Consider the following 17445-nt stretch of genomic DNA (forward strand, 5'->3'; position numbering starts at 1 on the left):
TTATATTCTTAAAAATTCTTATCACAAAGTAACTAAAATTACACCTATGCAAGAATTCTTATCTGATTTGATTTCAACAACAACAAAATAAAGTTACACAAACTACATGACGTGAAAAAATACAATTATTTTTAAATAATAATATGTAAAATAAAATAATTGGTATCCAAATCAAGTATATGCTGTCAGTCTGCAAGAAAATGGCTCAAATGTTGAAAATGTCTGTTGTTGTATCTGATACAAAAATGAATTTTAGATTTTTACTGTAATACAAATATGCTGTTTTCAAACTACTTTAATAAATAGTGCATATACAATAGTCTGTATATCACAAATACAAGTCTGTCACCTAAATATGCATTAATTGATAAAGGAAACCATGATTTTATCCTGCATATCCTGTGTTTGCTGACATGAACTGCAAGATTTCTTTTTATTCCTTTTACAAAAAAAAAGGCCATTTTAATTTAGGCATACTCAGTAAATGTTGAGAGTTACTAAATTACATACCCTCCATGTGCTAGACATATTAGCATAGTAGACATCTAAGAGTCTATTTAACAGAGTCTGTAGAGGAAGGTGGAGTGAGAATTGTATCTTCCATTCTGTAGTCTTTTCTAGGATGAAAGTGAGGGCTTCGTGTATATCGAGGTTTCAAACTCACAGATGAAGGATGTGAAAAATTTCTTCTCACAGAATGTAACCTTGGTTCCTAAAAAGAGAAAAACACTGTTGTCTTTTCTCTGTATATTTAAAAACGGTGTTTTTTTTATTATACTAAACATGTAGTGGGAACGATACAATTTAAGATATGTATGTACCACCTGTCTGAACAATGGTGAGCATCTCTAATTTGAAGGATAAGGACCTTAGGTAGCTGCAAGACTTACACATGTGGATAGTCCCATTGGAGTCAATGGTACATGCAATGGGACTACTCACATGCTTAAAGTTAAACACATGCATACGTCTTTGCAGGATCAGGGCTTTAATGTATTTGAATTTTTTCTTTAACAAGCAGAGACAATAGAGGAAAAATACTTTGTAAATCTCCTATTTTTCGCTCTTATAGCATAATTTCATGGTTCAAATACTGTTCTTATAATGTATGTAACTACTGATACCTCAGCCTCTTGCAGGGCTCCCTCAAATCACTTAGGTCTCACAAACTATGAATGCAGAATTTCCACGGATACCAAATGTGAGCTCCATGTGCAATTGTAGATACAAGGCTAGATCTTCAACTGGTATAAATCATCATAGCTTCATTGACTTCCATGGAGTGACATGATTTACACCAGCTGAAGGTATGTCCCACAACTTGGCCTAAGTATCCTTACCACATCACACTGACACTATCTGTTTAAAAATAAAATGAATACATTTAAATGTATTCACATCTAACAGTTTTCATGCCAAACCACTTTACAAACAAACTCACAAGGATCTCAACTGCAGTGCAACTGTAACAGCATGCAGCAAGACTGAACAACAGTTTAGGATAGGTAGTGAAAAATACCATATTCAATTGAAACTATAAGGGGAAATGTAAGTAAGCACACTATTATCATCTAAATTGGAATTTTAGCCACAATACTAGGATTTACACATCCATACTTGTGTTCAGTGCCATGGGATACTTAATGACCAAAAGTATTCAGTACTTTGATTTACAGCTCTTCCAAACCCTAAAATGTCTACCAGCATAGCTTTGTCCTTTGCCCCTGCCCCCACAGCCCAGTGTGCTGGGGTATCATAATTCAGAGGACTGACTCAGAGGGAAGAGTTGCACCCACACCCTTCGTGCAGCACCCACGTGTTCTTGGAGGTCTCCCACCCAACCGTGACTCAACATGACAATACTTAGCTTTCAGCTCATAATAGATTAAACCAGGGGTTCTCAAACTGGGGGTTGGGACCCTCAGGGGGTCGTGAGATTATTACATGGGGGGGTCACGAGCTGTCAACCTCCACCCCAAGCCCCGCTTTGCCTCCAGCATTTATAATGGTGTTAAATATATAAAAAAGTATTTTTAATTTGTAAGGGGGGGGGGTCACACTCAGAGGCTTGCTATGTGAAAGGAGTCACCAGTAAAAAAGTTTGAGAGCCACTGGATTAAACATTGGGGGCAAAGCTGATATTAGTGGCACTGCACTGTGTAATTAAGAATAGAATTTGCACTCTTATTTTTATATTTCTATTATACTTGTATGGTGTAATATTTTACTACTTGATCAAGTATGACAGTGGTCTCCAAACTTTTTTTATCGTGCACCCCATCAGTAAAAAATTTTTGAGCACGCACTCCCTGCTCCCAGACGAACTGCCGAGGTGGGCGGGGGGTGGGGGTGGGGGAAGCCGCTCGGACTTCCAGCTGAACTGCTGAAGGGGGAAAAAAAAAAAGCAGTGCTGCTCTGGCAGCGCTCCTCCTGCCGCGCACCCCGACGGATCCTCTTGCGCGCACCCCACTTTGGAGACCACTAAAGTATGATACAACAAACATATAGTAATAATAAAAACATACTAGGGCTGTCAAGTGATAAAAAAGTTAATCGCGATTAATTGTGTGATTAATTGCACTGTTAAACAAGAATAGAATATCATTTATTTAAATATTTGTGGATGTTTTCTACATTTTCAAATATATTGATTTCAGTTACAACACAGAATACAAAGTCAACAGTGCTCACTTTTTATTTATTTTTGATTACAAGTATTTGCACTGTAAACAACAAAAGAAATATTATTTTTCAATTCACCTAATACAAGTACTGTAGTGCAATCTCTATCATGAAAGTTGAACTTACAAATGTAGAATTATGTACAAAAATAACTGCATTCAAAAATAAAACAATTTAAAATTTAAAGCCTGCAAGTCCACTCAGTCCTACTTCTTGTTCAGCCAATCGCCCAGACAAACAAGTTTGGTTTGCAGGAGACAATGCTGCCCTCTTATTTACCACGTCACCAGAAGGTGAGAACAGGCGTTCTCATGGCACTGTGGTAGCTGGAATCGCAAGATATTACGTGCCAGATGTGCTAAAGATTCATCTGTCCCTTCATGCTTCAATCACCATTCCAAAGGACATGCGTTCATGCTGATGATGGGTTCTGCTCGAAAACAAAGCAGTGCGGACCAATGCATATTCATTTTCATTATCTGAGTCAGATGCCACCAGCAGAAGGTTGATTTTCTTTTTTGGTGGTTCGGGTTCTGTAATTTCCGCATCGGAGTGTTGCTCTTTTAAGACTTCTGAAAGCATGCTCCACACCTCGTCCCTCTCAGATTTTGGAAGGCACTTCAGATTTTTAACCCTTGGATGGAGTGCTGTTACGATCTTTAGAAATATCACATTGGTACCTTCTTTGTGTTTTGTGAAATCTGCAGTGAGTGTTCTTAAAATGAACAATATATGCCGGGTCATCATCCGAGACTGCTATAACATGAAATGTATGGCAGAATGCGGGTAAAACAGAGCAGGGACCATACAATTCTCCCCCAAGGAGTTCAGTCACAAATTTAATTAACGCATTATTTTTTTAACGAGCATCATCAGCATGGAAGTATGTCCTCTGGAATGGTGGCTGAAGCATGAAGGGGCATATGAATGTTTAGTGTATCTGGCACGTAAATATCTTGTGATGCCTGCTACAACAGTGCCATGCAAATGCCTGTTCTCACTTTCTGGTGACACTGTAAATAAGAAGAGGGCAGCATTATCTCCTGTAAATGTAAATAAACTTGTTTGTCTTAGTGATTGCCTGATCTAGAAGTAGGACTTAGTGGACTTGTAGGCTCTGAAGTTTTAAATTGTTTTGTTTTTAAGTGCAGTTATGTAACAAAAAAAATCTACATTTGAAAGTTGCACTTTCACGACAAAAACTACACTACAATACTTGTATGAGGTGAACTGAAAAATACTATTTATTTTATCATTTTTACAGTGCAGATATTTGTAATAAAAATAATATACACTTTGATTTCAATTACAACACAGAAATCAATATATATGAAAATGTAGAAAAACATCCAAAATATTTAATACATTTCAATTGGTATTCTATTAACAGTGTGATTAAAACTGTGCGGTTAATTTTTTTGAGTTAATTGCATAAGTTAACAGCGATTAATCAACAGCCCTAAAACATATATGTTGTTTTTGCTGCTGTAGTGCTTCCATAGCTCTCAAAGTACTTTACAAGCCTGGCTGATCATTAGCCCCATTTGACCTACAGAATAACCAAAGCACAGAGTCATATATGAACGGCCATACTGGGTCAGACTAATGGTTCATCTGTACCAGTATCCTATGTTCTGATAGTGGCCAGTGCCAGATGCTTCAGAGAAAATGAACAGAACAGGACAATGTTGAGTGATCCATCTTCTGTCATCCAGTCTCAGCTTCTGGCAGTTGAAGGTTTAGGGATACCTGGAGCATGGGGTTGCATCCCTGACTGTTCTGGCTAATAGTCATTGGTGGACCTATCCTCCTTGAACTTATCTAATTCTCTTTTGAGCTTGGTTATACTTCTGGCCTTCACAACATCCCATGGCAACAAGTTCCACAGCTTGTGCATTGTGTGAAGAGGTACTTCCTTTTTGTTTTAAATTTGCTGCCTGTTAATTTCATTGGGTGACTCCTAGTTCTTGTATTACGTGAAGGGATAAATAACACTTCCTTATTCACTTTCTCCATACCAGTCACAATTGTATAGATCTCTATCATATCCCTTCTTCGTTGTCTCTTTTCTAAAATGAACAGTCCCAGTCTTTTTAATCTCTCCTTGTATGGAAGCTGTTCTGTACTCTTCATTATTTTTGTTGCCTTTTTTCTGTACCTTTTCCAATTCTAATGTATCTTTTTTGAGATGGGCAACCAGAACTCCATGCAGTATTTAAGGTGTGGGCATGGGTTTATACAGTGGGACTATATTTTTCTGTTTTATTATCTACACCTTTCGTAATGGTTCCTAGCATTCTGCTAACTTTTTTGAGTGCCACTAAACACTGAGCAGATGTTTTCAGAGAACTATCTATGAGGACTACAAGATTGCTTTCTTGTGTGGTAACAGTTAAGTTACACCCTATCAGTTTGTATGCATAGTTGGGATTATGTTTTCCAGTGTGCATTACTCTGCACTTATCAACATTGAATTTCATCTGCCATTTTGTTGCCCAGTCACCCAGCTTTGTGAAATCCCTTTGTAACAGTTAGCTTTGGACTTAACTATTTTGAGTAATTTTGTATTGTCTACAAATTTTGCCACTTCACTGTTGACCCCCTTTTCCAGATCATTTATGAGTATGTTGAACAGTGCAGGTCCCAGTATAGATCCTTGGGAACCCTGCTATTTACCACTTTCCATTGTGAAAACTGACTATTTATTCCTACCCTTTGTTTCCTATCTTTCAACCAGCTACTGATCCATGAAGGACCTTCCCTCTTATCCCATAATTGTTTACTTTACTTAAGAGTCTTGGTACGGGACCTTGTCAAAGACTTCTGAATGTCCAAATACACTATATCAACTGGATCACCCTTGTCAACATGCTTCAAAGACTTCAAACACCCTCAAAGAATTCTAGTAGATTCAAAGGCATGACTCTTCCCCAACATATCACATTTATCTATGTATCTGATAAATCTGTTCTTTACTATAGTTTCAAACAATCTGCCTGGGGTACTGAATTACTTCAGTAATTACTTCAGGTTTACGGCCTGTAAAGACCATATCACCGCTGGAGTCTTTTTAAAAAATTGGCGTTATATTAGCTACCCTCCAGTCATCTGGTACAGCGGATGGTTTAAGTGATGTGTTACATAACACAGTTAGTAGTTCTGCTATTTCATATTTGAGTTCCTTCAAAACGCTTGGGTGAATACCATCTGGTCCTGATGACTTCTTATTGGTTAATTTCTCAATTTTGTTCCAAAATCTGGGACAGTTCCTTAGATCTGTTACCTAAAAAGAATGGCTCGGGTGTGGAGATCTCCCCCATATCCTCTGAAATGAAGATTGATGCAAAGAATCTCCACAACAGCCTTGTCTTCTTTGAGTGCTCTGTCAGCACTTTAATTGTCCAGTGGCACCACTGACTGTTTGGCAGGCTTCCTGTTTAGTTGGGATGTGCTCCCCAACTGGCCCTGAAAGAACTGAATTAGGCCGGGGGGAGGGCAATCAGCCAATTAATCTATAAATTGGGAAGATATAGGCAGAGTGGAGGGTGCTAATTAGAAATAAGCGCACCTGTGAGGGAACAGGTGGGGCTTCTATAAAGCCAAGAGGCTGGCAGCAGTGGGAAGTGGCAAGGAGGAAGCCTGCAGTCTCTCTCCCTGAGGTAACAGAACAGGAAGGGGAGATAGGAATCCATAAGGAAGGGTTTATTTAGTAGCTCTAAGAAAGAAAGGTCCGACTAGAAAGGCTGATGGAGGAGCTTAAAGAAGCACGGTAGGAAATAGTCCAGGAAAGAGAGCTGTATGATTGGTAAAGTTCCAGACCTTAACTGCTCTCTTTAGGGCCCTGGACTGGAACCTAGAGTAGAGGATGGGCCTGGGTTCCCTGAAAGGGGAAATCACAGTGTGACCTGGCCAGAGGACCAAGTCACAAAGCAGCCGTACCGTGACTCTGTGAACAGGAAGAGAGCGGCAACTGAGCGGAATGAATCCCTGGAATCGCCAGGAGGTGTCACCCAGCAGTGAGTAGAGCATCCCTGACAAGCAGTCATAAAAATATCCTAAGACTGCACATTGAGTCTAAATTGGGAACACAGCATAGATCTTCTGACTCATAACCCTATAAGTAATCCACAAAATCACAGCTGCCTTCACTTTAAAAATTCTATTATAGGCATATAGTACACAGATACAAGGAATCCTTTGAAGTTAACGATGGATATAAATAAGATTAAAGTATATTAATGCCATAGTTATGACCAAGGAGACATTTTTTCTAAGCACTTGGTTTCAGATATTGATAACTTTCTGAAAACAATACCCTGTAGGACAGTGGTTCTCAATCAGGTGGTCTGAGGCCCTTTGGGGGGCTGCGAGCAGGTTTCACGGGGAGTCGCCAAGCAGGGCCAGCATTAGACTCGCTGAGGCCCAGGGTAGAAAGTCAAAGCCCCACTGCATGGGGTTGAAGCCTGAGCCCTGCCACCTGGGGCTGAAGCCAAAGCCTGAGCAATATAGTTTCATGGGGGCCCCAGGCAATTGCTCTACTTGCTATCCCCTAACGCCGGCCCTGGCTTTTATATGCAGAAAACCAGTTATTGTGGCACAGGTGGGCCGTGGAGTTTTTGTAGCATGTTGAGGGGGCCTCAGAAAGAAAAAGGTTGAGAACCCCTGCTTTAGGATGAAATTCTTGATTTTTGTTCTTAGGCCAAAGAAGAATTTTCTGTTCAAAAGTTGTGAGATTTAAGAGATAATCTCAGTAAAATTAATGTGTATGTCTGCAAATTTTACACTTCTACAGAAAACTTCTGTTATCCATTTTTCAAGGAAAGTTTTGTTAAGATCCTTCCAGTTCTGGATGCATTTACCAACTTTAAGTTTTCATCACCTTAAAAAAAACACTGAATTGATTTCTACAGGCTTCCCTTGTTTTGTACACCTAACTGTAACTTGAAAGCCAAGTCATATTTGAAAAATATCAGTACACTAGGTTTAAAGTTATGACTGTTTGAAATCAGCCAATTGAACAATGAATAGGTACAGACTCAAAACCATCTCAGAAAATATCAGAGTGGTTCAAAATTTCAGGTGAGTAGTTTTGGGAGGCCTTGGTTTAGGCTGACTGGATTCAGTAGTCATTGGTGAAGGACAGCTGGGTTAAGGACTAGCTCCCTTTATGGATGGCTCACAGATAAGGACTATGTAAGTGTTTTAACCTGGATCAATTTGGTTTAACAAGTTGCACTGCCCATATTAATTTTTGAAAAACAAGGATTTTCCATGCAAAAAACCCCCAACCATTAATGCAATGATAAGGATGGATAAACTAATGTTTAAAAGTTGGAAATACAAAGTGAAAGTTGAATGCTCAAATCATAATTTCCCCCCTTTATTCTTATACTTTAAAATACAGTCTCTCTTCATAACATTATACAGTAGAACCTCAGAGTTATGAAGACCCTGGGAATGGAGTCTGTTTGGAACTCTGAAATGTTCGTAACTCTGAACATAACATTATGATTGTTCTTTCAAAAGTTTACAACTGAACATTGACTTAAAACAGCTTTGAAATTTCACTATGCAGAAGAAAAATGCTGCTTTTAACATCTTAATTTAAATGAAACAAGCACAGAAACAGTTCTTACCTTATCATTTTTTTTTAACTTTCCCTTTATTTTTTATAGTTTACATTTACCTGTATTTGCTTTTTTTTTGGGTCTCTGCTACTGCCTGATTGTGTACTTCCAGTTCCAAATGAGGTGTGTGGTTGACCATTCAGTTCGTAACTCTGGTGTTTGTAACTCTGAGGTTCTACTGTATATTATTTGTAAAATATTTCACACAAAATTCATAACTTGTAATGTCTTGCAATGTTTTCCCCATTCTTGTATACTTAAACTAATTTTAATGTCATAATAATCTAGTATATCTGTAGAATTAGGAACAAATTCTGAGAGCTGATGATCACCTACTGACTTCAATGGGAGTAAAGAACGGTTACTTACCTTCTGTAACTGTTGTTCTTCGAGATGTGTTGTTCACGTCCATTACACATTAGGTGTACGCGCGCCGCGTGCACGGACGTCGGAAACTTTTTCCCTTAGCGGCTCCCGTCGGGCCGGCAGGGCCCCCTCCTTCCCACCAGAGCGGCGCCCCGCTCCAGGGTATATATATCCCTGCCGACCCGACCCCTCCGGTTCCTTCTTGCCGGAGATTCCGACAGAGGGGAAGGAGGGTGGGAAGTGTAATGGACGTGAACAACACATCTCGAAGAACAACAGTTACAGAAGGTAAGTAACCGTTCTTTCTTCTTCGAGTGATTGTTCACGTCCATTACACATTAGGTGATTCCCAAGCTTACCATTGGAGGTGGGTAGGAGTCAAGGTACAACTGACTGTAGCACAGCCCGACCGACTATTGCGTCCTCTCTGGTCTGATGATGGATCGCGTAGTGGGCTGTGAACGTATATATGGACGACCAGGTGGCTGCCTTGCAGATCTCCTGGATAGGGACCTGCGCCAAGAAGGCCGTAGAGGACGCTTGGGCTCTAGTCGATTGGGCCCGGATCTCCGGGGCCGGAACATTGGAGAGCTCATAACAGGTGCGTATACAATGCACAATCCATGCCGACAAGCGCTGTGTCGAGATAGGCAAGCCTTTCATACGTTCCGCAATCGCAATGAACAGCTGGGGTGTTCTGCGGAACGACCTGGTCCGTTCCAGGTAAAATGCCAACGCCCTTCGGACATCCAGGGTATGTAGGCTGCGGTGGTGAGGGTCCGTATGGGGTTTAGGAAAAAACACCGGTAGGCAAATGTCCTGCCCCATGTGAAACTGTGATACCACCTTTGGGAGAAATTTGGGGTGCGGCCTCAGTTGCACCTTATCTTTATGGAACACTGTATAGGGTGGTTCCGAAGAGAGGGCCCTCAATTCCGATACCCTTCTGGCCGACGTGATGGCCACGAGAAACGCCATCTTCCACGAGAGGTGCGTGAGGGAGCATGTGGCTAGGGGCTCAAAGGGAGGACTCATGAGTCTCGTTAGGACTAGGTTCAGACTCCACGCCGGGACAGGCGGGCGCGAGTAGGGGAACACCCTTTCCAGCCCCTTGAGGAATCGGGCCACTGTGGGGTTGGAGAACACTGACACTCCCAACTCTCCCGGATGGAAAGCCGAAATAGCGGCTAAGTGAACTCTAATTGAGGCGGGCGCAAGCCCTTGATTCTTGAGGTGCAGTAGGTAGTCCAAGATAGACGGAACTGAGGCTTGTAAAGGCTGTATGCGTTGAGGCTCACACCAGTGGGAGAACTTTTTCCATTTTGTCAGGTAGGTCGCTCTTGTAGAGGGCTTCCTACTATTAAGGAGGATTTGCTGAACTTGGTGAGAGCACCTGTGTTCTGCATCCTTCAGCCAGAGAGATACCATGCCGTGAGGTGTAGCGAAGACAGGTTCGGGTGGAGTAGGCGACCTTCGTCTTGCGTGACTAGGTCGCGATGGAGGGGAAGGGTGATTGGATCGGCTATGGACAGTTCCAGCAGGGACGTGAACCAATGCTGGCGTGGCCAGGCCGGGGCGATGAGTATGATCGTCGCCCTGTCCCTGCGGGTCTTGAGGAGAACCTTGTGTATGAGTGGGAACGGAGGGAAGGCGTATCTCAGGCTCCCTCCCCATGGGATCATGAAGGCATCTGCTAATGATCCCGGGCTGAGGTTCTGGAACGAGCAGAGGTGAGGGCATTGGCTGTTGTCCCTGGTGGCGAATAGATCCACCCGGGGAAAGCCCCACCTCTGGAAGATCGAATGCAGGACATCTCGCTTCAACGTCCATTCGTGCATTTGGTAGGATCGGCTGAGGCGGTCTGCTAAGCCGTTTTGAGTTCCCGGAAGATACGTCGCGATGAGGTGTATCGCATGGGCTATACAGAAGTTCCATAATTGGAGCGCTTCGTGACAGAGGGGAGAAGACCGGGACCCACCCTGCTTGTTTATATAGAACATGGCGGTAGTGTTGTCCGTCAGGACTGCCACGCTGTGACCCTTTATGGTGGCGCGGAAGGTCTGACAGGCGAGGCGAACCGCTCTTAGCTCCTTCAGATTGATATGAAGCAGCTTGTCTTCCTTGGACCACAACCCTTGGGTCCGCAGTTCCCCCAGGTGCGCCCCCCCAGCCCAGGTCCGACGCATCTGTTACCAACGTCAGAGTGGGCTGTGGGGCAGCGAAGGGGATCCCTTCGCATACCTGTTGGCGATCGAGCCACCAGCGTAGCGAGCTGAGCACCTGGTTTGGGATCGTGACTACTTGATCCAATGGGTCTCTGTTGGGGCGATGCGTGTGGGTGAACCACAACTGTAAAGGGCGGAGCCTCAGGCGAGCATGTCTGACCACGTGTGTGCAAGCTGCCATATGTCCCAGAAGCTGCATGCAACACCTTGCCGTTGTCGTGGGGAACTTTTGGACCGAGCTTACGGCTCTGTGGATTGACATGAACCGTGCCTCTGGTAGGCTCGCTTGCGCGGTGACCGAGTCCAGGGTTGCACCTATGAAGTCCAGCCTCTGTGTGGGGACTAACATGGACTTGGGCACATTGACCCGGAGGCCGAGCTTGTCGAACGTCTGCAAGGCCAGCTTCACGTGAGATTGGACCTCGGCCTCCGACCTGCCCGCGAGTAGCCAATCGTCCAGGTACGGGAACACACGCATCTTTCTCTTTCGAAGGAAGGCTGCCACCACGGACATGCATTTCGTGAACACTCGTGGTGCTGACGCCAGGCCGAAGGGCAGGACCGTAAATTGGAAATGGCGCTGGTCGACCATGAAGCACAGGAATTGCCTGTGGGCCGGATTGATTGCGATGTGAAAATAGGCATCTTTCATATCGAGGGCAGCATACCAATCCCCCGGATCCAGGGATGGGATAATAGTTCCCAGCGAGACCATATGGAAGCGAGCTTTGATCAGAAACTTGTTTAGCTCGCGCAGATCCAAAATAGGACGGAGGCCTCCTTTTGCCTTGGGGATCAGGAAGTATCTGGAGTAGAATCCTTTTCCCCTCAGGTCTGTTGGGACCTCTTCTACTGCTCCAGCAGCGAGAAGGGTCTGAACCTCCTGCGTGAGAAGTTGCTCGTGAGAAGGGTCCCTGAAGAGGGACGGGGAAGGGGGATGGCGGGGAGGGGGCGAGGAAAAATGGAGGGTATAGCCCGCCTTCACTGTGCGCAGGACCCATCGGTCCGATGTTATGCGCGACCATGCCCGGTAGAAATGGGACAGGCGGTTTTTGAAAAACAGAGGAGGATCCGGTATGTTTTTTGGATATGGTACGCTGTCCTCGGGCGTAGCTTCAAAAGCCTGGTTTATTCCCTGGCTGCGGTTTGCCCTGGCCGTGACTCTGGCCTTGGTTAGGCGTATTGTTACGTCTCCACCTGTTATCCCTGCCTCGACGGCGGTACGGCTCGTGTCGAGGGCGAGGGTGGTATTGTCTTTGCAGTGGCTGTGGTTTAAAAGGCTTACGCTGCGTTACCGGAGTGTGCATACCCAACGACTTAAGAGTCGCTCGTGAGTCCTTAAGGCTATGTAGCCTGGCGTCCGTCTGGTCGGAAAACAAGCCCAAACCTTCAAACGGGAGGTCCTGCAGCGTGGTCTGTACCTCTGGTGGGAGACCTGAAGCCTGCAACCACGCCGAACGCCTCATCACGACTCCCGACGCAATTGTTCTAGCCGCCGCGTTGGCTGAGTCTAGTGCGGCCTGCAATGAGGTCTTGGCCACTGCCATTCCCTCATCCACCAGGGCCGTGAACTCCTGATGTGCGTCAGGTGGGAGGGAGGCCTTAAACTTGGCAACTGATGCCCACGAGTTAAAATTGTGCCTGTTTAGAATCGCCTGCTGATTGGCGATCCTCAGTTGAAGGCCCCCAGATGAATAGACTTTCCTCCCGAATAAGTCCAATCTCTTAGCTTCCTTGCCCTTGGGGGCAGGAGCTTGCTGGCCATGCCGCTCTTTTTCGTTGAGCGCCGAGACCACCAGCGAACAGGGGGACGGGTGTAGAAAGAGGAAGTCAAACCCTCTAGATGGGGCGAAGTATTTCCTCTCCACGCCTTTTGCAGTTGGCGCACTAGAGGCCGGTGTTTGCCACACCGTCTTATAGTTGGACTGCACTGTCCGTATAATCGGGAGAGCGACTCTGGAGGGGCCCTCTGGGCTCAGGATATCGACCATGGGGTCGTCCTGCTCTACAGTCTCCTCTGCTTGCAAGCCCAGATTGAGGGCTACTCGGCGAAGCAGGTCTTGGTGTGCCCGATGGTCGATCGGGGGAGGGCCGGACAGCAGTGTGCCCGCTACCGCCTCATCTGGCGAGGAGGAAGAGGTCGGGGCCTTCTGCCCATCCTCATTGTCCAGCAACCCGGCATCCGCCAGTTGTTCCTCTGCGGCCTGACCCGCAGCGTGGGATTGGGACGGCACCGTACTCGGTGCCGAGTCCACTCCTTCCCGCTCCAGTGGTCTAGAGACCGTTGCCTCCCTATATGATGGCGGGTGGTGCCGCGGGGAGCGGGATCGGTACCCGGATGGCCTGGATCTCGAGGCCCTCGATGGGGGTCCTTGCTGATGGTATGCCCAGGGTGTCCAGAATGGCCATTGGCTCGGTTGGCCCCACTGGGACTGACCGTAGTCCCTGCTGGCCCGTGACCTATGGGCATACCCGCCGTACCGGTCTGAGTCAGCCCCCGAGACCACGGATGGTGACCTGGAAGGCCACGGTGGAGCCGTAGGATGGTGCCGGTCCGGTTCTGGGGAATAGCGCCTCCGCGACCAGGACCTGGAATAGCGCCTCGCCGACCTGGACCTGGAACGGTACTGGTGATCGCGGGACCGGGAACGGCTACGACTGGTCGGCCTTGGGTAACGAACCGCCGACGCTTCGCGGTGCCGAATCGTGCTCGGTTGCTGAGTCGGTGCCAACCGCTTGTTGAAGCCCGACTGCTGCGGTGCTTCCTGCGCCGAGGGCAACCGGGAGTCCACCGAGGCGGAGCTCGACCGGGACCGGTTCCTGGAGCGGTGCCGAGACGGCGACCGTGATGGGCGCAGCATCGCCGGCTTGCCTCTACGCGGCAGCATCGGCGGAGCGCCCTCAGCGCGTGCCGGGGCCTCGACGGACAAAGCGATGAGGTCCTTCGCTGCCTCAAACGTGTCCGGAGTGGAGGGCTGTTCCACGAGCTCCTCTAGGCCTTCGTCCTCACTGGACGCGCCCATCCCGGGGCTCGACGGGCCTTTCGGCGCCGGAGCCACTACCGGGGTCCGTGTTGGGGCCGTATCGGCCTTAGGGGCACTCGTCTTTACCGGTGCCGGCCTCTTGTGCGGGGAGCGTCCTCGGGCCTTAGACTGGCCCTTCGCTTTTGCCAGCGATGACGATCGGCGTCGTGCCTTTCCCCGCTGGGTCGGTGCTGCGGGCTTCGGGTGACCCGCCAGTGCCGGTTCCCGCACCGATGCCGGGGCGCTCCGCACGGAGGCAGACGGTGCCGTCGAAGTGGAGGGCTGTAACGCCGTCTCCATGAGCAGCTGCTTAAGGCGAAAGTCCCTCTCTTTTTTAGTTCTGGGCTTAAAGGCCTTGCAGATCTTGCAGCGCTCTTTCTGGTGAGCTTCCCCCAGGCAACGGAGACACGAGGCGTGGGGGTCGCTCAATGGCATAGGCCTGCGGCACGTGGCACAAGCCTTGAAGCCTTGGGCGTGTGGCATACCCCGCCGCCCGGTGCCGGTGCCGGGGTTGAACAAACAACCACGGCAGGAACTTTAAGTACCCTAATGAGCTGTTAACTACTGGCTCAACACTACTATAAACTAACTGATAACTGCTAGATAACACTAATGACTATTTGCTAAGGGACACTCTCAAACGAGAGACAGAGTTGTTCCAACGCGGCCACGGACGGTAAGAAGGAACTGGAGGGGTCGGGTCGGCAGGGATATATATACCCTGGAGCAGGGCGCCGCTCTGGCGGGAAGGAGGGGGCCCTGCTGGCCCGACGGGAGCCGCTAAGGGAAAAAGTTTCCGACGTCCGTGCATGCGGCGCACGTACACCTAATGTGTAATGGACGTGAACAATCACTCGAAGAAGAACTGGTGTTCAGCAACTTAAGACATTTTATATGGCAGTTCCCTTTGCTAAAATATAGATTTCCCAAGATCCATATAACTTATCTAGCAAAATATTTTTCTCTTTCTTTCACATATGTTGTAAACCTTTAAACAGCGTTTTCACGGATAGTTATATTAACAGAATATATTACACCCAAAACCTATGTTGAAAAAACATTAAGATTGCAAAGAAAAGCACTCTAAAGTTAGGAAATGCAAAATTGCTTTGCAAACTTAATTCAGCCCCCTTGTGCATAAGTATTTCTATACAGTCTTTAATTAGATGACCACTAAAGCTGGCCAGAGAACAACAATTCAGTTTTGTGGCAACTTTTTGAGGTTTCAAAATGTCTTTGTTCAGCACTGGAATGGAAATTTTTATGAAATGGAATTGTGTCGAAACATCTGTTTTCAGGGAAAAAGGTTGAGTTTTTTATTTGGGTGTCTCTCTCTCTCTCACCCTCACCACAGAGTCCACCCTAAACCTCAGAAACCCTACCATTGACAATTTCACTGAAATAAATACATTTCTGTGAAATATTCTGGCTACAACTAAAAGCATTTTTTGACAAAAAAAATGTTTTGTTGGAAATGTTCCAACCATCTCTAATGTCAACATACTATTTTTTCTATAGGGCTATATCATTCAGTGCACAGAACTGATTGTGCTCACTATCAAATATTTTGTTTTCTCTTTGTTTAATGTTTGGCCCCATGCCTTGTTTACTGAACCGTACCCAAACCCTTCTCTTAAGACAGAATTATTGAATTCCACATGTACTTTTCTATGGCACTCATCACCGTAGCATCTAAGTCTTGGACAAATATTAATGAATTAATTTTCACAATATGCTTGTGAGTTCCACATCCATCAATTTACACCCGCACAATTCATCAGCAGGGTTGGAACCTTTTGTTCAACCACACAGGCCTCTGCCACTTGAGCTAAGTAACTGATAGCAATAGTAGTGTCATCCTATATGTGGATCAGCAGTAGAGGAGGAAGGGACACTCTGCCGGTAGGTTTCAAAGATATTGCTAATAGCAAAGGAATGGTAAGACTAAGAAGCCTGGGTTCCATTCCAGGCTATCGCAGGGAGAGTCTCTGGTGGGCACAGGTTCTTCTGCACATACCCCCCAAGCTTGATCCCATCTATTACATCCCTTTGAATGTGTCCCTGTCCTGTCTCTTCCCCACTACAGACTCCTCATTCCAATCCCTTTTTCCTCACCTAGCCAGTCCCAGTCTCCACTCCCCTCAGTCTTCTCATCCCAGACCCACCTCTTGCCCAGCAAGCCATTGTCTCCACCCTTATCCAGTCCCAGTTCCCCTGTCACCTTGCCCAGTCATTCCCAGTTCCCTCCTAACTGCCCTGGATCCTTACCTCTTTTTGCCCAGCTAGTCCAAGTTCCCCCCATCCTGGCTCTTCATCTGATCTGTCTCTCAAACCTCATTCTAGCCTCCTATGCCCCCCTCACCCATATTCCTCCTCTCCACTGGCTCCCAGTCCCAGTCTCCATCCTTGGGCTCCTCATCCAATCTCAGTATTATTGTTTCCCCCAGCCCTCTGTCCCAGTCTCTTTGCCCAAGCTGTCTCCATTCTCTCCCATCAACCTGCCTCCATGTCAGATCTGTTTCCCCTCCCGCCTCACCTCCTTCTCCCCAACCCACTAGTTTTAAAGTCCAGTCCCCCCTCCAGCTTTTTATCCCCACCTTCTGCCTCCCACTCGTTCCCATTTCTATCCCAGTCTCCTTGCCCAGATAGTCACAGTCTCTGCTACCAGCTCCAATTCCCAGTCTCTTCTCACTCCCATTCCCAGACTCCCTCTCCTTCCACTTGTCATTCTCCAGTCCCCATCTTTCCCCTCACCCCAGGCTCCTTGACCCAATCTACACTCCCCCAGTCCAGCATTTTTCCTCAAGGCAATGGAATCAGGCAGCTTCCTCTTCCATGCTGTCTGGGCCCAGCAAGGGATAAATGGGAGCACAGAAGAGTCTCCCTGCTCTCTGTTCAGGTGCCCAGACCCGGCACAGCCCACAGCAATCCAGAGCTGCAATTGCAGGGAAAAGCCTGTTCAGATCCAGGATGGAGGATGCGCAGTGTGGACAGAATCTTTGTGGAATTTGGCTGCTAAAATCTAAGACTATATCTACAGAGCTTACTGCTGCAAGGTCTCTTGTGTAGCCTCTCTATGCTGGCGGGAGAGAGCTCTCCCACCAGCACAATTAAATCACCCCCAAAGAGCGGCGGTAGTTATATTGGCAGGAGACGCTCTCCCGCCAACGTAGCACTGTCCACCCTGGCGTTTTTGTTGGTCGGGGTTTTTTTCCCACTCTTCTAAGTGACAAAAGTTTTGTCGACAAAAGTATTAGTGTAAGACATAGCCTTAGCCTAAATCTCTCTGAGAATGTGTGAAGTGCAATTTTTCAAAGATTTATAATTAGGCCAAATTTTTGGGTGGATTTTCATGGGATGGCAAAAGGCACAGCCCTGACACAACAGTCACCTCCTGTCCCAAATTAAGTCTCTGTCCAAAGCATGGTGGGCACTAAAGTTTTTTCAAAGAAAAGGTCACCAGAATTGTTTTAACATGGGCCAAACAATACTTGCTACACATTACTGGAAAACCCTGAACTG

At 46.4% G+C, this 17445-nt stretch overlaps 1 protein-coding gene across 2 annotated transcripts in view; it reads right to left on the reverse strand.

The window, feature by feature from the left end:
* Positions 1-420: 420 nt before the first annotated feature.
* Positions 421-17445, reverse strand: part of BOLL (boule homolog, RNA binding protein) — a 101099-nt gene continuing 84074 nt past the window's right edge. For both annotated transcript variants that reach the window (XM_065560888.1, XM_065560889.1), the window contains one exon: positions 421-712. In XM_065560888.1, the coding sequence (XP_065416960.1) occupies positions 554-712 (159 nt within the window). In that variant the 3' untranslated portion in view covers positions 421-553. The remainder of the gene's footprint in view (positions 713-17445) is intronic.

Source organism: Chrysemys picta, chromosome 11, assembly GCF_011386835.1.
Source record: "Chrysemys picta bellii isolate R12L10 chromosome 11, ASM1138683v2, whole genome shotgun sequence".
Taxonomy (NCBI): Eukaryota; Metazoa; Chordata; order Testudines; family Emydidae; genus Chrysemys; species Chrysemys picta.